Source organism: Elephas maximus, chromosome 13 (assembly GCF_024166365.1).
Source record: "Elephas maximus indicus isolate mEleMax1 chromosome 13, mEleMax1 primary haplotype, whole genome shotgun sequence".
Taxonomy (NCBI): domain Eukaryota; kingdom Metazoa; phylum Chordata; class Mammalia; order Proboscidea; family Elephantidae; genus Elephas; species Elephas maximus.
Genome location: NC_064831.1, coordinates 30655805 through 30681005, shown reverse-complemented (window position 1 = coordinate 30681005; position 25201 = coordinate 30655805). Strand labels below are relative to the sequence as shown.

The 25201-nt window shown below is 37.2% G+C and overlaps 1 protein-coding gene across 3 annotated transcripts in view; it reads left to right on the top strand.

Annotated features, from left to right (window-relative positions):
* ARFIP1 (ADP ribosylation factor interacting protein 1) overlaps window positions 1-25201 on the top strand; it is a 204194-nt gene that overhangs the window by 124603 nt on the left and 54390 nt on the right. For all 3 annotated transcript variants that reach the window (XM_049852761.1, XM_049852760.1, XM_049852762.1), the window contains 3 exons: window positions 92-204; window positions 9223-9444; window positions 21888-22045. In XM_049852761.1, coding sequence (XP_049708718.1) covers window positions 92-204; window positions 9223-9444; window positions 21888-22045 — 493 coding nt within the window. The remainder of the gene's footprint in view (window positions 1-91; window positions 205-9222; window positions 9445-21887; window positions 22046-25201) is intronic.

Here is a 25201-nt window from a genome sequence, read left to right as displayed (position 1 = left end):
ATAGTTTAATGTGAATAGGCATCAGTGTTTTACCTTCTTTCTCTATTTGCCTTTATCTGGTTTGTTTTTATCTTTTGTTATAACCATACAGGTGGCCAGAGAACACAGACAAAAAGTGGACCAGTTATTTTAGCTGATGAAATTAAAAATCCTGCAATGGAAAAATTAGAACTTGTTAGAAAATGGAGTCTAAACACCTACAAGGTTTGTAATTTTTTACTGTTTCTACCCTAAATGGCTCTAGGGATTTTCATTTGTATGTTGTCCAAATTATTATATTACAATTATATGAACATTTAGGGGAGACTGATACCATTTAGGAGCCTGGTGGTGCAGTGGCTTAGTAATATGGCTGCTAATCAAAAGGTTGGCAGTTCAAATCCACCAGTCGTTCCTTGGAAACCCTGTGGGGCAGTTCTGGTCTGTACTGTAGAATCACTTTGAGTCAGAATTGACTCAATGGCAATGGGTTTGGCTTTTGGTTTGGTTTAATGCCATTTAGCAGCCCTGGTGGCACAGTGGTTAAGCGCTCGGCTGCTAACCAAAAGTTGGCAGTTTAAACCCACCAGTCGCTCCACTAGAGAAAGATGTGGCAGTCTGCTTCTGTAAAGATTTACAGCCTTGGAAACCCTATGGGGCATTGTACTCTATCCTATAAGGTCGCTGTGAGTCGAAATGGACTGCAATGAATTTAGTTTTTAATACCATTTAAACATGAAAATTCAATTAGAGAATAAAGTTTTATGATTTTGATTTTAGCAGCTTGTAAAATTTGAAATTTACTCTTTTGCTACTGACTTTCTCAACAACATTTTCAGATTTTACAAGCTACTAAAATGCTTATTAACTGATAGATGATATACATAATTGAAGAAATATATTGCTTTGGAATATATTTAGATGTAGAGCTACTATAGATGCATTTTTCTCTTAGACTCCATTTTCTACTCTGCCTGATGTAATTCACTCCAGCTTAAAATCCTTCCATGGATCTGTATTGTATTTACAGTTTCATGAATCTGACCCATATTACCTTTTCATCCTCATCTCCTACTGCCCCTCTCTTCCATCCATGGATCCAGTGATCCATACCAAATTGTCAGAGATTTCCTAAACAAGCTATGCTTTCTCGCGTCCCTATAGATTTGTTCATGAGGCCACCTTTGCCTGCTGCTTGGAATTCCCCTTCATGCCCCCTTTTTATTTTGTTTATCTTCCATACCAGACCCAGCATCATTTGTTTGTTCACTCAGCCGTTCCTTTGTTCATTTATTCATGAAATTTACCTCTGATTATTACCATTCTATGTCTGTACATTTTGGACCTAAAGAACATAGGTCTTCTTTCTGAACCAAATCCTACTAATTGCTAATTGGGTATTTTTTTTTTAAGTTTAAGCTTTTGTTCATTTGAGCCTTCCTCTGTTGTGTCGCTTAGTTGGTGTTTTCCTTGTTCCTTATGTGCTTTTTCCTATATTTGTGTGTTATTATCTGTCTGTTCCTTATTCTTCTGTCTCTTACCTCTGTAATAATTTGTGTCAAATAACTTTTAAGACCCAAAATTTATCTCTTGTGTAATTAGCATACCACATTCAGTCTTCCCCGCCCCCCAAAAAAAGTTTGTGTTAATAAAAATGGCCAGTCTTTAAAATGTTCTACCCGTGGTATAAGTTAATGTGAAAGAAGCATAATTTTTTCAGTGATCATTTTGTTTATTTTTAAGTGAAAAAATTTTTTTTCTTCAGAGTTTATTTTGGATATTTCAACTATGTTGAAAGAGGAAAAGAAAGTTCTGACATACATGATTTTATGGAGCTGATAGCTGAATGAGGTGGCTGGGGGTGCAGTTAAGTGCAGAACTACTAGGGGAAACATTGGGGTTTGAACCCACCCAGAGGTGCCTTGGAAGACTGGCCTGGCAGTCTGCTTTGGAAAGGTCATTGCCTTGAAAACCGTATGGAGTAGTTGTACTGTGCACATATGGGGTTGCCATGAGTTGGAACTGATTTGAGGGCAACCACCACCACCAATACCTGGGTGTATCTAGACTGACATAAGCTTCTCCCAAAAGAAACTCAGAGTGTAATGACCTTATTGGGTCTAAATGACTCTGTTCTCCCAGCTTTTTGGCCTTTTTGGTCCATATTGTGAGCTAAATTAACATTTGGATAATCTTTCAGGTACTGATTCTGATTTGGCTGATTTTAGGACTGTGCTTGTTATCCATTTTCACTCTTGGGAAACTTGATTCTGGCTATAACTTTGATCATTTCTGTCTTGGGACTTCAGGTCTCTAATGATTCCTACCTTTAATTTCTTCTATCTGTTTCTGTTCTCTAGCAAATACTTTAAGGTTTTTCCTCAAAAAGAATATTGAGCATTGCATTCATTGGTTGTTACTTCCAATAGTCTCTTCAAGGCACTGTAGGCTTTTACTATTAAGCACTTTAAAACTCTTCCAGCCTCTGCCCATTCACAGTTCCACAACTTCTTCTACATTTTAGGGCACCCCATTCCTGGTACCAAATTCTGTCTTAGTCATCTAGTGCTACCGAGACCCAAAAACCGCTGCTATAACAGAAATACTACAAGTGGATGGCTTTAACAAAGAGAAATTAATTCTCTCACAGTTCAGGTGGCCAGAAGTCCAAATTCAGGGTGCCATCTCCAGGGGAGGGCTTTCTTTCTCTGTCAGTTCTGGGGGAAGGTTGTTGTCATCAATTTTCCCGTGGTCTTTAGGAGCTTCTCAGCGCAGGAACCCCAGGTCCAAAGGATGCACTTTGCTCCCAGCAGTGCTTTCTTGGTGGTGTGAAGTCCCCCTGTCTCTCTGCTTGCTTCTCTTCTTTGTCTCAAAAGAGATTAATTTAAGACAAAACCCAATCTGGCAGATTGAGTCCTGCCTCATTAGCATAACTGCCACTAATCCCACTTTATTAACATCATAGAGGTAGGATTTACAACACATAGGAAAACCACATCAGATGACAGAATGGTGGACAATCACACAATAATGAGAATCATGGGCTAGCCAAGTTGATACACATTTTTGGGGTGGACACAGTTCAATCCATAACAGAGCAATTGTAAGTTTAGGCCTTAAACCTACCATTTTTTACTCACAAAATTTAAATCTAAAATTCACTTATTTTCTTATTTATACTCATCTGCAGGAATAGTTGGGAATCATGAGCACTGGTCTTTCTTTCTTGTTTGTTTTTGTTTTTTCCTAGTTTAGAATAGGGCACTTTTTAAAATCTATCAATGTTTTTGAGAATAATTTTAGTTTTAGCATTTAGAGCTGCTGGCATCTTTTCCAAACATTAAATTGTTATTAGAAATGTTTAAGAATTTGCCATCGGTGTTCACACCCTTAACAAATTAATCTCTGCTAAAGCCAGTGTCTTCTAAACTTTCATTCCTGTTCTTCTTGTCATATTGACTCATTCATTTATTGATTCACCTATTTCCCCTGGTTATTTTCTGATATTTCCTTCTGTGTTCCCATCTTCCTTATCCTTTTTAAAGTTCAACACCCATTCCTGGTAAAAATTCTCAATAAAACAGGGAAGGGAAATTCCTCAACATAACAAAGGGCATCTATACAAAACCAACAGCCAACATCATTCTTAACAAAAAGAGGCTGAAAACATTCCCTTTGAGAACAGAACAAGACAAGGATGCCCTTTATCACCACTTATAGTTAACATTGTGCTGAAAGTCCTAGCTAGAGCAATAAGGCAAGAAAAAAAATAAATAAAAGTCATTCAAATTTGAAAGTAAGAAGAAAAACTATCCCTATTAGCAAATAATATGATACTTTACATAGAGAACCCTAAAGATTCCACAAGAAAACAAATAGATTCAGCAGAGTAGCAGGACACAAGATCAACATATAAAACTCAGCTGGATTCCTGTACACCAACAAAGAGAACTTCACAAAGGAAATCAGGAAAACAATAATAGCCCCTAAAAAAGATAAAATACTTAGGAGTAAATTTAACTAGGGATGTAAAAGACCTATACAAAGAAAACTACTAAACACTACTGCAAGAAACCAAAAGAGACCTACATAAATAGAAAAACATACTGTATATTTTTGGTTAGGAAGAGTCAACATGTGAAAATGTCAGTTCTACCCAAAGCAATCTACAGATATGTTGCGATCCTGATCCAGATACCAACAGCGTTCTTTAAAAAGCTGGAAAAATTAATCCCCAACTTCATATGAAAAGGAAAGAGGCTTCAGATAAGCAAAGCATTATTGAAGAAAAAGAACAAAGTAGGAGGCCTCACACTACCTGATCTCAGAACCTGCTATAGATCCACAATAGTCATAAGAGCCTGGTACTGGTACAATGACAGAACGTAGACCAATGGTACAGAATTGAGAACCCAGACATAAATTCATCTACCTATGGTCAGCTGGCGTTTAACAAAGGACCGAAGTCCATTAAATGAGGAAAAGACAGTCTTTTTAACAAATGGTGGTGGTGAAACTGGATATCTATTTGTAAAAAAATGAAACAGGACTCATATGTCACACCATATCCAAAAACTGACTGAAAATGGATCAAAGACTAAATATAAAACCTAAAACATTAAAGATCATGGACAAACAAATAGGGACAATGCTAGGAGCCCTAATATGTGGCATAAATACAACATAAACCATAACTAACCAGACGATAAACTAGATATCTGGGAGCTCCTAAAAATTAAATACTTAGGCTCTTCAGGACTTCACCAAAAGGGTAAAAAGAGAACCTCTAGACTGGGAAAAAATTTTTTGACTGTGACATATCCAACAAGGGTCTTACCTCTAAAATCTATAGAATACTTTAATTCCTCAACAAGAAAAAGACAAATAATCCAATTTAAAAATGGGCAAAGGATATGAACAGACAGTTCACCAAAGAGGGCATTCAGGCAACTAACAGACACATGAGGAAATGCTCAGGATCATTAGCTATTAGAGAAATGCAAATCAGAAGTGCAATGAGGCACCATCTCACCTTGATATTACTAGCACTAATCAAAAAGACAGAAAATAGCAAATGTTGGAGAGGTTTCGGGGAGACTGGAACTCTTATGCACTGCTGGTGGAAACGTAAAATGGTACAACCACTATGGAAGACGATATGGTGCCTTCTTAAAGAGCTAGAATAAATAGCATGCAACCCAGAATCCCTCCCACTCCTAGGAATATATCCTAGAGAAATAAGAGCCGTCACACAAATAGACACTTGCACACCCATGTTCATTGCCGCATTATTCACAATAGCAAAAAAGATGGAAACAACCAAAGTGCCCATCAGCAGATGAATGGATAAACAAGTTACGGTACATACACACAATGAAATACTACGCGGTGATAAAGAACAATGATGAATCCTTGAAACATCGCACAACATGGGTGAATCTGAGGACATTTTGCTGAGTGAAACACATCAATCACAAAAAGAGAAATATTGGTTTGATGGAGACTGGGGGACAAGACAAAATGGGCAACATCTGCCCAAAAGCAAAGATGAGAGAAGGCAAGAATGGACAGGAAAACTGGTGGAATAGACACAGAGAACACAGGGGGAAAGAGAAAGGAGAGTGCTGACACAGTGAGAGGACTGCAGCTAATGTTACAAAAACAATTTTTGTATAGATTTTTGAATGAGAAACTAATTTGAGCTGTAAACTTTCACCTAAAGCACAATAATTTTTTTTTTAAATAACGCTTTTAGTATCTGTCAGTTGTCATGAATTATTCCTTTCCTGATACTTAAATATGTTTATTCATTTTTTGGCATTATAGAAAAACTCTTGGTGCTATCAGTAACTATCTTGTAAATTTATGACTCAGTATGATGGTGATTTATTGTGTTTTGTACACGCTTCGTCACTTTATTTCAACTACCCTTCCCGAAGTAAGATAACTGCATAGGGCAATAATTTACTTTAGCTTCCTCTTCTCTTTTAACTTTGATTTGTTTGGTCCTTGTCGTTGTTGTTAGGTGCCGGCGAGTTGATTTTGGACTCTTAGAGTATATCACCAAGTCTTACTCCTGCAGACCTGATGGGTGGGTTCAACCTGCCCACATTTTGGTTAACAGCCAAGTGCTTAACCATCGCACCACCAGGGCTCCTTCATTTGGTCCTATTACCTTCGAAAATGAATTCTTAATTTTAAGTGTGAAAAACAATTGTACTAGTTTTATCCTCCTTCTCTGGCTTTGGCCTTTCACCCATCCTGTCATTTTCTATAGCGTTAGAACTTTCTCTGCTTTTTAAAAGAGAACTCCTCTGTAAGAAATGTTTGTTCATAAAGAGCCTTGTAATCAGCTCTTTGTAAATCATTTTCGTTTTAAGAACTTTGGAAGATAGAGAAGTGAAATACTTAATCCTCTTCCATTTTAATTTTAATTTGCTTGCAGTATACTCTAATCTCCAGTATATGGTTTGTATTTTAATTTCAGTGTATACTAGGAAGCAATTTAAATAAAAATCTCTCCTTCACATATCATGTGAAAAACTTGCTCTGGGTCCCTGATGAGTGGGAAAATGGCTAGCATCTTTATTTCTTCTCAGTACAGCTTTCTTTACAAAGCTACTTGTAGGCAATCTGAAGCACTATGTCCAGATTGTTTAGATTTCCTTTAAGAATATATATTTATCGGTATTGGAATTACAAGCTCTGTAAATCAGTTTCAAAACTTGTTTCAAGTAACCAGATTTATCTGAATATGCCTCATGTCTTAGTTTCTTAGTGCTGCTTCAACAAAAATACCACAGTGGGTGGCTTTAAAGAACAGAAATTTATTTACTCACAGTTTGTTGTTGTGGTTGTGTGTGCCATCAAGTTGACTCCGACTCACAGCGACCCTATAGGACAGAGTAGAACTGCCTGATAGGGTTTTCAAGGCCATAAATCTTTACAGAAGCAGACCGCCACATCTCCCCGCACCCCCCGCCCCCTGCCTCCCCCCCAGCACCTGGTGGGTTCTAACCAAGGATCTTTCCTTTAGCAGCCTAGTGCCACCAGGGCCCCTTTCCTCACAGTTTAGGAAGCTAGAAGTCTGAGTTCAGGTACCAGCTCTAGGGGAAGTTGCTCTCTCTCTCTGCCCTAGGGGAAATCCTTGCCTCAGCTTCCGTAACCCTGATGTTTCTCCACTCCTTGTGGGTCCTCACATGTACTTCTGTCTTCCCCAGTTTGTGCTCACCTCTATGTCTGGTCTGCTCTTCTTATGTCTCGGAAGTGAATAGGTTTATGACACACCCTACACTGATATGACCTCATTAAAGTAACAGAGAAAACCTTATTTCCAGACAGGATTACATACACAGGGATGAGTTAGGATTCCAACACATATTTTGAGGGGACAATCCATAACACCTTACAGTCAGTATCCCCTCTCTTTTCCCCTTCCTTAGCTTCCTGGAAACAAGAAACATTTCCTTATTAAACCTTCGACCCTATTGTCTGCTTTGAATCATTATTTCTGTGAATAAATGGTCATTCAGACATCAGTAGACGTTTCTTTCATTTTGCCCAGTCTACAAAGCTCCTTCAATGAATTCTGGCTTTTTACTTTTTAATAGCTGATTCCATCTGAGTTGCAATGGAAGGTACTTAGAGTAAATGTCTCTGATAATATTGCACAGGGAAGGTCCTGGTGTGGATAAAAGGTCTGGGAATGAATGACGTATCTTGTTATCATTTCAGACATTATCTCTTGCTGATGTTTTTCTCATTAAAATCACAACGTCTCCAGCTAAACTTATCTCTTGGTGTGCTTTTCATCTCCCAGGACTGTTCGTGTGTTTTCTATGGTGCTAGTTTTTTTTTTTTTTTTTTTAGTTTTATCCTCTTTTTTTCCAGCTTTGGCCTTTCAACCATCCTGTCATTTTCTATAGCATTAGGACTTTCTCTGCTTTTTAAAAGAGACCTCCTCTGTAAGAAATGTTTGTTCATAACGAGCCTTGATTCATGAGATCAGAATGTGTGTCAGTGGATTGGTTTCCATTTTAAATTGAAAAATGTATGAGTAGTGTGCAAACTGCTAACTTTAGAAAGATAAGTATAGATTTCTGTATACTGAGAAGTAAAAGTCTCAAGATAGTTTTAGAAAAAAATGTGTAGGGTATGTATAGCATAACATGGTGTCATGTTGACTTTAAAAATATTATATGTGTGGCTTTATATGTAAAGTCTAGAATACCCATCAAACTAAATAGCAGCTTTCTACTATTTAGTGAGCTTAAAGATTATTTCATATATAATACTGCATTATTTTAATTTTACAGCAAATAATTCTGTAGCCAAAACTTTGAAAGACAAGATTAAAAAAAAAAAAAAATACTATTTAAAAAATCACAATTGGCAGTATCCACCAAATTCTTATTTACTGCTTTTCTAGAATATATTTGATAACTTTCAATGATGTGTTGAGTCTGTTAATGTTCTGATTTCCCTTGAAACATATTCTTGAGTAACAAAGTTTCTTATAATTTTTGATTTCCAACAAAAATTATTACTTAGAAAACTTACTTTGCAAGTTCTGAAATTGGGTACTTTTTAAAAATTGCAAGTTCCTGCACCATTATTTCTAGAGCACAATAGAATAACAATTTAGTATCATGCTGTCTGGGTAAAGGTTAAAAAAAAAAAAAACTTCAGAAATGTGTAATCGATTAAAACCAATCTCTTTTCTCCTCTCTTTCTCCTTCCCTCCCTTTCCTTTCTTTCTCTCTTTCGCCCCTCTTCTTTTTTTCCCTGTCTCTTCTCTTCATCCCCCCCCCCAACAAATACATCCAAATTATTTAAGGGGAAAAGAAAAGGAAAAGACACTCCAACATTGTTCCTAAGTCAATGCCTAGTATCCCTGTTATTTTAAATCATCTACCTGAGTACACTCGACTCGATGGTACTGGATACCTGAGTACACTAAGCTTAAAATATGAGTATGTGAGAGATCTCATCTAGCAGTATATAAATTAGCTAGATGACTTTTAAACTAACTCTGATTAGTAATAGTTGAGATATGTCTAATAAATTTTCTTTCTGATGATGAACTTCTAAGGTAGCTGGCAATTTTCAATTTGTTAGGCCAGATTGTTGAAGCCAAAAAATGGTGTGTGGCATATACCCTAACATTTATACTTTTGGATTGCTGTATTATTTTTCCCTTTTTTTTTCCCCCTCCCTAAACAAAGTACATCTTTTCACTTTTAGTGCACTCGACAGATTATCTCTGAGAAGCTAGGCCGTGGCTCAAGAACTGTGGACCTTGAACTGGAAGCTCAGATTGATATTTTAAGAGATAACAAGAAAAAATATGAAAATATTCTAAGACTGGCGCAGACATTGTCTACCCAGCTTTTCCAGATGGTGCATACCCAAAGGCAACTTGGAGATGCGTTTGCTGACCTGAGTTTGAAGTCACTAGAACTCCATGTAAGATTATTTTAATTAGCTATTAGTGGGGAAATGGTAGTAGAATATCTAAGAGATAATTTGTTACATTTATGATTTGGTGAACTAATAAGATTGGAGTTTCGAGGTGTTCTTTTAAGATGTTTCATATAATCTTTAAGAAGCCCAAACTTAGCCCTGCCAACTCAGTGATCCAGTGCACCCTTATCGCACACCGCCGGACCAGCGGCAGGTTGGATTCTGAAAAAAGAGGCAGAAAAAGCCAGGTCGATCAGACAAGGCTTTGACAGGGAACTTACAGACAGGCTGACACCAAGATTCTCAGGACAGATGCTTCATCAAGTCACGTGAGTAGAGGTCCACGCAGAGCAGCATGGGGTGTAGGTTTATATACTTGGTCCTTACGTGGAAGAATATGTACAGGGGAACGAGGAAAAAAACATGTCTTATCTATAATGAATGGAGTTGCTTTTGTGCTAGTTAATGGATTTCAATTGACATTACCGTGAAGTCAGGTGTTTGGTATGCTTTTTCTTGGCCCAGATCACTTGCTCATTAAGATACTCTGGCTGCCTCCCAGAATCCTATGCAGGCAGGATTGTTCATGGCCCTTACAACCCTAGCAAAGATGTCAGTTTCGGGGAAAGGGAACTTGATGAGAGAGCAATAAAAAGAGTACTCAACTCACCTTCTTTTATAGATTGGGAGATTAACCCTCGGTATTCAAGTCCATGGGACTCAGTGTTAATTTTTATTAGTTTCTTGTTTGAGTATTTCTAACCCTCTATAAAAAAAAAAAATTTTTTTTTTATAAGGACTGATGTTTCATGAGTTTTAGTCTTTCTTAGATATCTTTCAATGAGAGCATTTACTTGTTTTTTTTTGTAATAGAATAAAGCTGTTTATCATGCAATTATGAACCCCGAAGAAACCATCTTTGTAGTCTTTTTTCTGTAACGTTCTTGCAACACAGTTGAGAATTTAGAATTTTTCAGTTTCTGCCTGTAATGGAAAAGAGAATACAGTAACAGAGTAAGACATTACACATCACTAGATAAATCAGAAGATGACTTCAAAGAGACAGCACTGTAGACTCTAATAATGATGGGAAAATCAGTAATATATGTGCAGTCTCAGACTATGAATCTTCAGATGATGGATATCCCAGATGAATTTCCTTAAATACAAGAATCAATAAGTTTACAATGTATGTTTAAAAACAAAAAGGAAACCTGGTTTTTTAAAATCCATTAAGTCATTCAACAGGAATAACTCCATCACGCAGTATTTTTTTTTATAAGAACCTGAATCATACTATTTTGCTAAAAGGACATGTGATATATTCCCTCATCATTTTTATGATGTTTGTGCCCCAAACTATTTGATAGGGTTTGTTAGTGGACAAATGCTGAAGGCAGGTATGTATACAAAGGTGATTTGCAGAAAATAGATAACGTAGAAACAGATTTCATTGAATCGAACATTCTAATTGGTGTTTATGTATCTAAGAATGACAATTGTGGAACAAAGAATATGGCCATCTTCCTTTCAACAAAATTATGGGCTGTCACAGCTTTGAGAAATATTGTGTTTTGATGATGTGAGTTTAACAAGATCCAGAAGTATTGATAAGTTAGAGATGTATTTGAAATGAAGAATCAGTATTTAGAAGAATGTATTCCAGGTTCTTTATTTTTAATAATAGTTTTATTGAGATAGATAATTCACATACCATAAAGCTCATCCTTGTAAAGTGTACACTGAAGAAAATAGGCATTCATTAAAAGATAATTTTCTATCCCCTTCAGGAGATTTGCTTTTTTACTTCTTAGTATATTTACAGAGTTGTGCACTGATCACGACTATCTAATTCCGGAACATTTTCATCACCCCAAAAAGCAACCACTAATCTACTTTATGTCTCTATTGATTTGCCTATTCTGGATATTTCAGACAAATGGAATCATGTAATACGTGGTCTTTTCTGTCTGGCTTCTTTCACTTAAGATACTGTTTTTAAGGTCCATGTTACAACATGTATTAGTATTTCATTCCCTTTTTTAACCAAATAATATTCCATCATATGGATATACCACATTTTGTTTATTTGTTCATCAGTTGATGGAATTTTGTTTCCACTTTCTGGATATTATAAATAATGCTGCTGTGGTCATTCCTGTACAGGTTTTTGTATGGACATATGTATCATTTTTTTTAAGTATATTTGTAGAAGTAGAATTGCTGAGTCAATAGTAATTCTATGTATAACGTTTTGAGGAACCGTTAGATTGTTTTCCAAAGCGACCTATTTTGCATTCCTACCAGCAATATATGAGGGTTCCAGTTTCTCCACATCTTCACCAACACTTGTTGTTTTCCTTTTATTATAGTCATCCTAGTGTGAAGTGGTATCTCCTTGTGGTTTTAATTTGTATTTCCCTGATGACTGATGATGTTAAGCAACTTTTCATGTCCTTATTGGCCATTTGCATATTTTTTTGAGAAATATCTATTCAAGTGCTTTGCCATTTTCTAGGTTCTTGTGTGACAGTTGGTGAACAGTTAGTTGTGTTCAAAGGACATTGTCTATTGGGGGTATATATAACTTCAAAACCAGGAAAATATGGAATAAAAATTTGGCCTTGTTATATTTAAATTCTTCTTAAAATTTCTGATGCAGTTATTCTTCACTTTTCCTGCATTTCTTCTGTAAATTGTTTATAAAGTTACTTAAAAACACAAAATATAGAGAGGGTCCATTGGAGCCAGATGGTAAATGGTAGTTACTCATTTTCCTGGTCTACTGAGTATTAAGGAGCGTGCACAAGGCCCTTTAACTAGTAGTGGTCGAACTGTAACTCTAATTCAAGGTATCTTGCTCCTGTGGCCTTAATTAACCTCCATGCAATTTGAGGCTGCATACTAACTTGACCTTTTCCTTATTTTGACTGTTTAGAGTCTCTCTCTTGCCTCCCCTCCCCACTGTCCAGTGAACTTACTTCTCTGAAATTTCCATGACTGACCATTTTTGAGGTAAAGTTTGTAGAAGTGGTTAAGGATCTAGGGTTCACTGCCTTCCACCTTATGCCGTATTAACTGAGATCCATGGGAAATAGCACAGTGCCTGGCACATAGTGGCACTGAATACATGATGATGGTTGTGATAGCTGTTGTTGGGCTTGTGGCATTTGGAAATTGAGGAAGGATTTGAAAATTAGTCTAATTCCTTAACTTTGTAGAGGAACAACTAACATCCAGCAGTAAAAAAAGCAAATCTCCTAAAAGGGGAAACTGTCTTTTAATGAGTGCCTGTTACCTGTTAGACAATTTATATACATTATCCAGTTACCCACGTGTCTGTCAGTTTGTCGTACTGTGGGGGCTTGTGTGTTGCTGTGATGCTGGAAGCTACGCCAGCGGTATTCAGATACCAGCAGGGTCACCCATGGAGGACAGGTTTCAGCTGAGCTTCCAGACTAAGACAGACTAGGAAGAAGGGCCTGGCAGTCTACTTCTGAAAAGCATTAGCCAGTGAAAACCTTATGAATAGCAGCAGAACATTGTCTGATATACTGCTGAAAGATGAGCCCCCCAGGTTGGAAGGCACTCAAAAGATGACTGGGGAAGAGCTGCCCCCTCAAAGTAGAGTCAACCTTAATGACGTGGATGGAGTAAAGCTTTTGGGACCTTCGTTTGCTGATGTGGCACGACTCCAAATGAGGAGAAACAGCTGCAAAAATCCATGAATAATCAGAACCTGGAATGTACGAAGTATGAATCTAGGGACACTGGAAATTGTCAAAAATGAAATGGAATGCATAAACATCGATATCCTAGGCATTAGTGAGCTGAAATGGACTGGTATTGGCCATTTTGAATCAGATAATCATATAGCCTACTATGCTGGGAATGACAACTTAAAGAGGAATGGTGTTGCATTTATCATCAAAAAGAACGTTTCAAGATCTATCCTGAAGTACAGCACTGTCAGTAATAGGATAATATCCACACGCCTACAAGGAAGACCAGTTAATAAGACTATTATTCAAATTTATGCACCAACCACTAGGGCCAAAGATGAAGAAATAGAAGATTTTTATCAGCTGCTGCAGTCTGAAATTGATCAAATATGCAATCAAGATACATTGATAATTACTGGTGATTGGAATGTGAAAGTTGGAAACAAAGAAGGATCAGTAGTTGGAAAATATGGCCTTGGTGATAGAAACAATGCCAGAGATCAAATGATAGAATTTTGCAAGACCAATGACTTCGTCACTGCAAATACCTTCTTTCACCAACATAAACAGCGACTAATCACGTGGACCTCGCCAGATGGAACACACAGAAATCAAATTGACTACATCTGTAGAAAGAGATGATGGAAAAGCTCAATATCATCAGTCAGAACAAGGCCAGGGGCCGACTGTGGAACAGACCATCAATTGCTCATATGCAAGTTCACGCTGAACCTGAAGAAAATCAGAGCAAGTCCACGAGAGCCAAAATATGACCTTGAATATATCCCACCTGAATTTAAAGACCATCTGAAGAACAGATTCAACGCATTGAACACTAGTGACCAAAGACCAGACGAGTTGTGGAATGACAACAAGGACATCATCTATGAAGAAAACAAGAGGTCACTGAAAAGACAGGAAAGAAAGAAAAGACCAAGATGGATGTCAGAGGAGACTCCGAAACTTGCTCTTGAGCATCCAGCAGCTAAAGCAAAAGGAAGAACTGATGAAGTAGAAGAACTGAACAGAAGATTTCAAAGGGACTCTCGAGAAGACAAAGTATTATAATGACATGTGCAAAGAGCTGGAGATGGAAAACCAAAAAGGAAGAACATGCTCGGTGTTTCTCAAGCTGAAAGAACTGAAGAAAAAATTCAAGCCTCCAGTTGCAATAGTGAAGGATTCCGTGGGGAAAATATTAAACGATGCAGGAAGCATCAAAAGAAGATAGAAGGAATACACAGTCATTATACCGAAAAGAATTGGTCTATATTCAACCATTTCAAGAGGTGGCATATGATCAGGAACCGATGGTACTGCAGGAAGAAGTCCACGCTGCTCTGAAGGCATTGGTGAAAAACAAGGCTCCAGGAATTGTTGGAATATCAGTTGAGATGTTTCAACAAACAGATGCTCACTCGTCTATGCCAAGAAATATGGAAAACAGCTTCCTGGCCAACTGACTGGAAGAGATCCATATTTATGCCTATTCCCAAGAAAGGTGAGCCAACCAAATGTGGAGATTATAGAACAATATCATTAATATCACAGACAAGCAAAATTTTGCTGAAGATCATTCAAAAGCAGCTGTAGCAGTATATCAGCAGGGAACTGCCAGAAATTCAGGCTGGTTTCAGAAGAGGGCATGGAACCAGGGATATCATTGCTGATGTCGGATGGATCCTGGCTGAAAGCAGAGAATACCAGAAGGATGTTTACCTGTGTTTTATTGACTATGCAAAGGCATTCAACTGTGTGGATCATAACAAACTTTGGATAACACTGCGAAGAATGGGAATTCCAGAACACTTAATTGTGCTCATGAGGAACCTTTACATAGATCAAGAGGCAGTTGTTCAGACAGAACAAGGGGATACTGATTGGTTTAAAGTCAGGAAAGATGTGCATCATGGTTGTATTCTTTCGCCATACCTTTTTAATCTGTATGCTGAACAAAAATAATCCAAAAAGCTGGACTATATGAAGAAGAACGGGGCATCAGGACTGGAGGAAGATCCATTAACAACCTGCATTATGCAGATGACACAACCTTGCTTGCTGAAAGTGAAGAGGACTTGAAGTACTTACTAATGAAGATCAAAGACCACAGCCTTCAGTATGGATTACACCTCAACATAAAGAAAACAAAAATCCTCACAACTGGACCAGTGAGCAACATCATGATAAACGGAGAAAAGATTGAAGTTGTCAAGGATTTCATTTTACTTGGATCCACAATCAACAGCCATGGAAGCAGCAGTCAAGAAATCAAAAGACGCATTGTATTAGGCAAATCTGCTGCAAAGGACCTCTTCAAAGTGTTGAAGAGCAAAGATGTCACCCTGAAGACTAAGGTGTGCCTGACCCAAGCCATGGTATTTTCAATCACATCATATGCATGTGAAAGCTGGACAGTGTATAAGGAAGACCGAAGAAGAGTTGACGCCTTTGAATTGTAGTGTTGGCAAAGAATATTGAATATACCATGGACTGCCAAAAATCGAACAAATCTATCTTGGAAGAAGTGCAGCCAGAATGCTCCTTAGAGGCAAGGATGGCGAGACTGCGTCTTACATACTTTGGACATGTTGTCAGGAGAGATCAATCCCTGGAGAAGGACATCATGCTTGGCAGAGTACAGGGTCAGCGGAAAAGAGGAAGACCCTTAACGAGGTGGACTGACACAGTGGCTGCAACAATGAGCTCAAGCATGACAATGATTGTTAAGGCTGGCGCAGGACCGGGCAGTGTTTCGTTCTGTTGTGCATAGGGTCGCTATGAGTCGGAACCGACTTGATGGCCCCTAACAACAACAACAACATCTAGTTACATGTCCTATCAAGTCTATGAGGGAATTAGCTCCATTTTGTTAGTAAGGAAATTGAGGTACAAAGAATTTGAGTAATTTATGAAAGTCACAAATCTAGTCAGTGGCAAAATCAAGATTCGTACTCAAACCTATGAATTCTAAAACTAGACTTTTGCCATTTTATCACATGCCTTCTCACTCCTAGCTCTGTTATACCATATTGCCTTAATCATGTTCTGTTTTCTCGATCTAGGTAGTGATATCTACATCAAGATCAGAAAAATCCACTCAAACCATATTGTTTTCAATTATCAGCTAGTACTTGTGCTTCTACTTTTTTACTGCTCTGTATTATTATTGTTTAAAATAACTCATTCATTATTTGTTAGGTAATTTCTTTTTTTTTTTTAATTGTACTTTTGATGAAATTTTACAGAACAAACTAGTTTTTCATTACACATTTAGTACACATATTGTTTTATGACATTGGTTAACAACCCCACGACATATCAACACTCTCCCTTCTCAACCTTGGGTTCCCTATTACCAGCTTTCCTATCCCCTCCTGCCTTCTAGTCCTTGCCCCTGAGCTGGTGTGCCCCTTTATTCTCATTTTGTTTTATGGGCCTGTCCTACCTTTCCTGAAGGGTGAACCTCAAGAGTGACTTCATTACTGAGTTGAAAGGGTATCCGGGGCTCATACTCTCAGGCTTTCTCCAGTCTCTGTTAGGCCAGCAAGCCTGGTCCTTCTTTTTGAGTTAGAATTTTGTTGTACATTTTGTTCCTGCTCTGTCCAGGACCCTCTATTGTGATCCCTGTCAGAGCAGTCAGTGGCGGTAGCCAGGCACCATCTAGTTGTAATGGACTCAGTCTGGTGGAGGCTGTGGTAGATGTGGTCCATTAGTCCGTTGAACTAACCTTTCCCTTGCATCTTTAGTTTTCTTCATTCTTCCTTGCTCCTGAAGGGGTGAGACCAGTGCAGTATCCTAGATGTCTGCTCACAGACTTTTAAGACTCCAGGTGCTAGTCACTAAAGTAGAATGTAGAACATTTTCTTTATAAATTATGTCACCCAGTTGAGCTATATGTTCCCTGAGACGATGGTCCCCACAGCAATTCGGTCCCTCAAGGAGTTTGGATGTGTCTGTGGAGCTTCCATGACCTTACCTTGTGCAAGTTGTGCTGGCTTCCCCAGAATTGTGTACCCTTTACTAAAATTACCAGTTATCTATTTTCTGTTTAGTATTTTTCCATCCCTACCTCTCCCCTCCCTCATAACCATCAGATATTGTTTCTTTTTGTGTGTAAGCCTTTTCAGTACAGTAGTGGTCTCATCCAATATTTTTCCTTTTATGATTGTCTTATTTTATTCAGGATAATGCCATCCAGATTCATCCATGTTATGAGATGCTTCACAGATTCATCATTGTTCTGCCATTGCGTAATACTCCATTGTGTGTATATACCACAGTTTGTTTATCCATTCATCTATTGATGGGCATCTAGGTTGTTTTCATTGTTTTGCTATTGTGAACAAAGCTGCAGTGAACATGGGTGTGCATATGTCTATTCGTGTGATGAGTCTTATTTCTCTAGGATATATTCCTAGGAGTGGGGTTGCTGGATCATATAGTATTTCTATTTCTAGCTTTCTAAGGAAGCGCCATATCATTTTCTAAAATGGCTATTATCATTTTGCATCCTGATCTCCCCACAGCCTCTCCAGCATTTGTTATTTTCTGTTGTTTTTTATTTGTGTCAGTAATGCTAGGTGAGATGGTATCTCATTGTGGTTTTGATTTGCATTTCTCTAATGGCTAGTGATGGTGAGTATTTCCTCATATGTCTGTTGGCCACTCAAATGTCTTCTTTGGTGAAGTGTCTGTTTCCTTTGCCCATTTTTTAATCGGATTATTTCTCTTTTTGTTGTAGAGGTGTTGGATTTTCTTGTGAATTTTAAGAAATTAGAGCTTTGTTTGATTTGTAATAGCCAAAAACTTTTTCCCAGTGTGTAGGTTCTCTTTTTACTGTTTTGTTGAAGTCTTTTGATGAGCATAAGTGCTTAATTTTTAGAAAAGCCTTAATTTTTAGAAGAGCCCAGTTATCTAGCTTATCTTCTGGAGTTTATGTGTTGTTGGTTGTGGTTTGTTTCCTGTTAATGCTGCCTGTGTATCAGGGCCTGTAGCATTGGTCCTGTTTTTTCTTCCATGAGCTTCATAGTTTTTGGCTTTACATTTCAGTCTTTGATCCGTTTTGGATTAGTTTTTGTATATGGTGTGAGGTATGGGTCCTATTTCATTTTTTCTTTTTGCAGATGGACATCCAATTTTGCCAGCACCGTTTGTTAAAAAGACTGTCTTCTCCCCATGTGATGGGCTTTGAGCCATTGTCAAAGATCAGTTGACCATAGGTGGGTGGATTTACATCTCAGTTCTCAATTCTATTCCATTGGTCAATGTATCTGTCATTGCACCAGTACCAGGCTGTTTTGACTACCGTAGCTGTATAGTAGCTTTGAGGTCAGGTAATGCAAGTCCTCCTACTTTATTCTTCTTCAGTAGTGCTTTACTTATATATATATATATTTGTTGTTGTTAGGTATCATCAAATCAGCTCCAAATCATAGTGACCCAATGTACAGCAAAACACTGCCCAGTCCTGTGTCTTCCTCACAATCATTGTGATGTTTGAGCCCATTGTTGCAGCTACTCTGTCTATCTCGTTGAGGGTCTTCCCCTTTTTTGCTGACCCTCTACCAAACGTGATGTCCTTCTCCAGGTCCCTTCTGATAACATGTCTAGACTATGTGAGATGAAAGTGTCAGCAGCCTCGCTTCTGAGGAGCGTTCTGGCTCCAGTTCTTCCACGACAGATTTGTTCATTCTTCTGGCAGTCCGTGGTATATTCGGTACTCTTCACCAACACCATAATTCAAAGGCATCAATTCTTCTTTGGTTTTCCGTATTCATTATCTAGCCTTCGCATGCATTTAATGCGATTGAAAATACAATGGCTTGGGTCAGGTGCACCTTAGTCCTCAAAATGACATCTTTGCTTTTTAGTATTTTAAAGAGGTCTTTTGCAGCAGATTTGCCCAGTGCAATATGTAGTTGGTGTTCTGGACTGCTGCTTCTACGGGCATTGATTATGGATCCAAGTAAAATGAAATCCTTGAGAACCTCAATATTTTCTCCATTTATCGTGATGTTGATTATTGGCCCAGTTTTGAGGATTTTCATTTTCTTTATGTTGAGGTGTAATCCATTCTGAAGGCTGTGGTCTTTGATCTTCATGAGTAAGTGCTTCAAGTCCTGTTCACTTTCAGCAAGCAGTTGTGTCATTTGCATATCACAGGTTGTTAATGAGTCTTTCTGCAATCCTGATGCCCCATTCTTCATGTAGTCCAGCGTCTCAAATTATTTGCTCAGCATACAGATTGAATAAGTGCGGTGAAAAGATACAACCCTGCTGCTCACCTTTTCAGATTTTAAACCTTGCAGTATCCCCTTGTTCTTTTTTGAATGACTTGATATGTATACCCTTTGTTATGCGTACACTTTGATTATTTTATGCTTAGTTTATTTGTAATTGCTAAAGCAATTGATAATAATGTGTAGAATACCCCTGACCACCTGTGCATTCTAAAATAATTAACTTATCTTAACTAAAAAAAAAGTTTTGGGAGTCGTATTTTATTTTCAGCATCAATTATGTATATTAGTTATTGTATATAACACCTAATTCATGTATCACTTGTACACGAATTATATATATATATATATTTAATGCACGTATATTCATTTCTTGGTAACTAGTCTGAATTTTTTATATTCTTCTACTACTCTATCTTTTTTACCTTACCATTTTTTTTTACGGTACCCTGGTGGTACAGTGGTTAAGAGCTTGGCTGCTAACCAAAAGGTCAGCAGTTCGAATCCACCAGCCACTGCTTGGAAACCCTGTGGGGGCAGTTCTATTCTGCCTTTTATTCTAGCCAGTTAAGTTTTCAAATTATACACTAAAATCTTAAGTGCCATACACATTTCCTCCCCAGGATTATAGATGAGATTTATACTTAGGAAACAGAACAGTGTCGGTTTACTCTTCTTGTCTGCTTTGAGTTTAAGCCTATTTTTCTCCTTTGTAGATACAGGATTCCATATTCTGCTATATAACTTCAGCTTGCTGCTATTTCGTCTTACTATACTCTAGTTGGTTTTTGTTTCATTTTTTTTTTTTAAAAAAGAGCAGCCTTATAAGTTGCATAAATCTCCTGTGGTTAAATTTTGGCATTTTCAAAGTTAATAATGTGGAATTGTGGATATTGAGAACTTTTAGAAATGAACACAGTGTTACAGGGATGTGGTGTAATGATATGTGTTTTGTTATATAGTAAGCAGAAAAAGTTTCCTTCCATCTTATGAACTATGGTATTTATATCAAACCCAACTTTTGTATTTTTAGTCTTTTTGTTTATTGAGTCTTTATTTTGCCTGTGAACTGTCCATGAATACCAAATGGAATAAGCACAGTTGTAATATGTTCTGTTGACTTCTCTGAAAGTTGTAAAAATGTTTCCTCCTGCACTATTCTCAGTAAGGTAATTCAGCATGTAGGAATTTGGTGCCCAAAATCTTCAGCTGTTCTGCCTCTCAGTTTAGTTGATTGATAGACTAATTGATTGATTGATGCTCTTTTTGTGTAATCCTGTATTTGGAAGTCAAGGTATAAAATTTTGAAGGTCGAGTCCAGAGTAAAGTGTTACATGAACCTTTCTTAAATGGAAAATGTTTTCAGCATAGTAAAGATAGTTTTAGTTTTCTGCTGTTTACTGAGTTGCCAATTACTTTATCATCTAGAAATTTAATTATAGCTACAGCCCCAAAAACCCATTGCCATCGAGTCGGTTCCGACTCATAGCGACCCTATAGGTCAGAGTAGAACTGCCCCGTAGGGTTTCCCGTGAGCGCCTGGTGGATATGAACTGCCGACCTTTTGGTTAGCAGCTGTAGCACTTACCCACTACGCCGCCAGGGCTTCCATAGCTACAGCAGTAACATTAAATTTTCGTCAAGATTCTAGGTAATTAATATTATATTTTTTTCAGCTGAAATTGAAAAGTTCTTTATACCAAACTCTAGGTTTCTCAAATTGAATGATACATCTGACAATAAAATATGATCAGTTTTTTAATTGGCCACATGTGTTCATGATTTATCTGGTAATTAATCAAACTTGGACTACAAAGCTTTCCCTGGTGGAAATTTAGGGTTAGTTCTTGCCATATTTGAAGGAGCTGTATGTAATATTGGCTGAGCCAAGACTCCGTTTATTCAAAAAGAATGAATTGAAGCTGGTGTTGAGTGATCCTTCCTCAGCTGTGTGCCTATATAAAATTTAGCTTGGGAGTCAACTACTGGTCAGTAAGTTTACAAAGTAGTCTACGTTGTTAATATTTATACTCTGAGAGGATTCCGTTAAAACACAGAAAATGCAATCTATTTTATCTTTGAAAGTTTTAGCCACTTATTACCTAATATGGTTATGAAAGTTATAGTTGTTTCTCTGATTAATAATCTGCTATATTTTTCTTCCTAACAGCTGTGTTTATAGTATAATAGAAATAAAGAAATGAAAATATTTTTTCTAGTACAAAGTAGCTTATCTTTTTAAATTATTAACATCTTATCTGTATGTCTCAGCTCATAAAAATCTTGGTTTTCTAGATTTTTAAAAATAATTACCTAGCTTGTTATGATATAAATTCTTAATTATTTAAAGACTGAAAGGAAAAGTAAAACTTCTGTAGCTGTATTTCTAAATCAGATATTTTCCCACTAGTGATAAGTTGAAGATTTTTTCAATCACGTTTGCTAATTTGTTACTGGATAAGTTAAGGCAAGTTCTTTGTTTTAGGAAGAGTTTGGCTACAATGCAGATACCCAGAAGCTACTAGCTAAAAATGGAGAGACTCTTCTTGGAGCCATTAATTTTTTCATCGCCAGTGTGAACACTTTGGTGAATAAAACTATTGAAGATACCTTAATGACTGTGAAACAGTATGAAAGTGCCAGGTAGGTGTAAATTTTCAATGTATTGTCTGTTTTACAAATTGTGTATAATTCTGTTAAGAATTTTGGTTCCAAACAACAAACCAACTCTGGTCAGTATGAGCAGAAAAAGAATACACCAGGAAGTTATAGGGTAGCCCACAGAACTAACAGAAAGATGGTAGAACAAGATTCTGGAAACAGACAGGAACTGTAGCAGAGTAATGCCTCAGAAAAATCTAATTAGGACCCCGATTCTAGGTGCCTCTGGGACTTGAGGAAACCCTGGTGGCGTAGTAGTTAAGTGCTTCAGCTGCTAACCAAAAGGTTGGCAGTTCGAATCTACCAACTGCTCCTTGGAAACTCTATGGGGCAGTTCTACTCTGTCCTGTATGGTTGCCATGAGTTGGAATAGACTTGACGGTAACGGGTTTTGGGTTTCTGGGACTTGATGTTTCCACAGCAACCACAAATCATTTCTAAACTGCCGTGGAAACTTTGCTTCATTACATTGAAATTCAACGTTGTGGGTGAGAATGTACAAGTAATTGAGCCCTGGTCATGTGCCCAAACCCTGCCTGCTAAGGAATAGAAAAATGGAGGATCTCTCAGCTCCAGCTTCCTTAGAGGAAGACTAGTCCCTATGTTCTACCAGGTAGATACTAGATGGCCCTCCATAATCTGGTCTAAGCCTGCCTTTTCACCCTTCTTACCACTGTTTGCCAATGTAATCCCCCCACAGCACCCAGACCTATAGTTTCAATTTCTCTTGAATACCAAGTTCACTTCTGCCTCCATGATTTTGTCTATGTGTGGACATCAACTCACCTTCCATTTCTCCAGAGTATAGCCAACCTTCAAACCTTTTTAAGCTTTCCCTTTTACATACATAAAATATTTGTCTTATATTTTGATAGCTATTTATGATCCAGTGTTTTCATACATTGTGTTTCATGTATGTATTATTTCCTATGTCATAATCATCCTGATAAGTGAACAAAGTACATAGTAATAAATACTTATAGATATCTAAAAAGTAGCAGTCCTGTGATAGCATTTTTCAACTTTCAAGCCAGGGTCCAATTTTTTCTGCATATGCCGTGCTACTTTTATTTAAGTATGAGAACCCTTTGAGTTTTTTTTCCTCTGAACGCTTGAAACACTTATTATTTTCTGTTATACTTTGTATAGCATAGTTGAAGATAGGTGTAAACTTTACCTTTAAGAAACATAAGTTTACTTTTTGGCCTCTCCTTAGTATAATAATAGTGTGACAGATACCTATTAAAACTCTAAACTCATCTTTCCTTTTTGTAGTTGAATGCTTATTCTTAAGTACATATTTCTTAAAAGCCCAAATCACTTGGAAAAGTTCATTTATGATCTTTTTCCAAAAAGAGATGCTTCTGTCCTATGCTGTCTGTGATTTTCAGTTTAGTATTAACGTATAGGACTCTTACTGACTCTTCATATTTGAAAATGAAGATCAAGGCAAACAGCCATGGTCGTCTGGTGAAAAAAAAGTAGAGGATGGGCCTGTGTGGCTTATTTAGGTTTTGGACATGGTTTTTTACTTTATTTGAATTATTTGCTAACACAGTATTAAAATCAGGAGATGGGAAAAAAAAGAAAAAGAAACAGAAGGAATCCATACTCTTGGATAAATCCCTTCAATAACATTCCCAGTAATTGGTTTTCAGTCTCTAAATTCTATCATGGACCTTGTCTCTGTTCTTTAAAGGATTCATTATGCACATTTTTCATTTCTACTAGTTCTGTTTTGTTCTTTTCCAAATCATCTTCCTTATTCATTATGTCCACATTTGTTCATAATTGATAACTCTTCTTTTTATCTCCTTAATAACTTTAAGCACTCTTATTTTCTGGCTGTTCAGATTGTTTTAATATTTCTGGGTTTTGAAGGTGAAAATTGTTCTGTTCCAAAAGTATCCCCTGCCACCTCCTAATTAAGAACTATGTGAGTTAAGAACTATGTGAATTAAGAACTATGTGAATAGTTCCATGTCTCTGCTTTAAAATTGTTCCTGTATTCTGAAATAATGCTAGTCACTCCACATATAATAGCCTTCCCTTCAGCTTTTATTTCTTGCATGCTTTAAAGAAAAAATCCATGATAAGGTCAGGTTTTTTAGAAAAGTTACTGTTCATACATAAAACATTTTAATTTAATTTACAGAGAAGAAAAACGAGATTCTGTAGGTTAAGTAATTTCTCACTTCTGGTCAGTTTCAAAGCCAAGATAATAATTTTTGACTTGCTGCCTTCTACTCTGATCAATGGACCTTAAGCTTGAACTTAACCTAAAATTTTCACATCTAATTATGTAAAATGACTTTCACATTTTATAATGAGAAATATTTTTTAAAGTATAAAGATCTCAGTTTTACAGGACATGTAGATTTGTTTGATGTTTTTGAACTAAGTTATAAATCAAGTTATATGGACTAGAGAGCTGGTTATTTAAAGGAAACCAGTAGACATTCTCTGTGTGTACCTTAAAAACCAACAAACATAATCTCCCTCCGTAATTATTCGTTTTTTGTTCAAATTACAGTTTATGATTTTATTCATTAAGCTTAGCTTGAGTTTTGACTTTTCTGCCCTGTTTAGGAACTAGCCGAGGAATTAACTGGTTCTAACAACTGTTTTTAACAACTGTAGATAATAACTCCAAGAGTGAAACACTGCCTGCTGAGAGATAATATTCTAAAAGAATCCCAGATTAACAGTTTCTCAGTAGCTGAATTTTCTTCTCGTCAAAACTGGAATTTACTGACTTTTAGATCAAGGGTCATCTTTTTGGTCAGCATAAAAAGTGGTAGTTTAAGCAAATGGCCGAGTGGCCTTTTAATGCTCCCTATTATGCATTGTACAACCATTTCCTAGCCCTCTGGTGCTTCATGTGTAGAAAATCTTACAACAGCCCTTGCAACACTTCCCTGCAGCAGCCGAGTCAAGGGAGTAGTCGGTTGTGGTCAAGACTTTTGAGATGTGGACAGGTGTTCTCTACTGGTATTACATAAGCCGTAAAGTAACCAGTTGTCATTAACTTTATCGATATGAACTCAATTCAGACTGAGAACCTTGAAGTAAGGAGTTAAACATTTTGAAAACTTAGTGTACTTTTCTTCCTGGTGTTGATGAGCGCTGTTAGAGAAA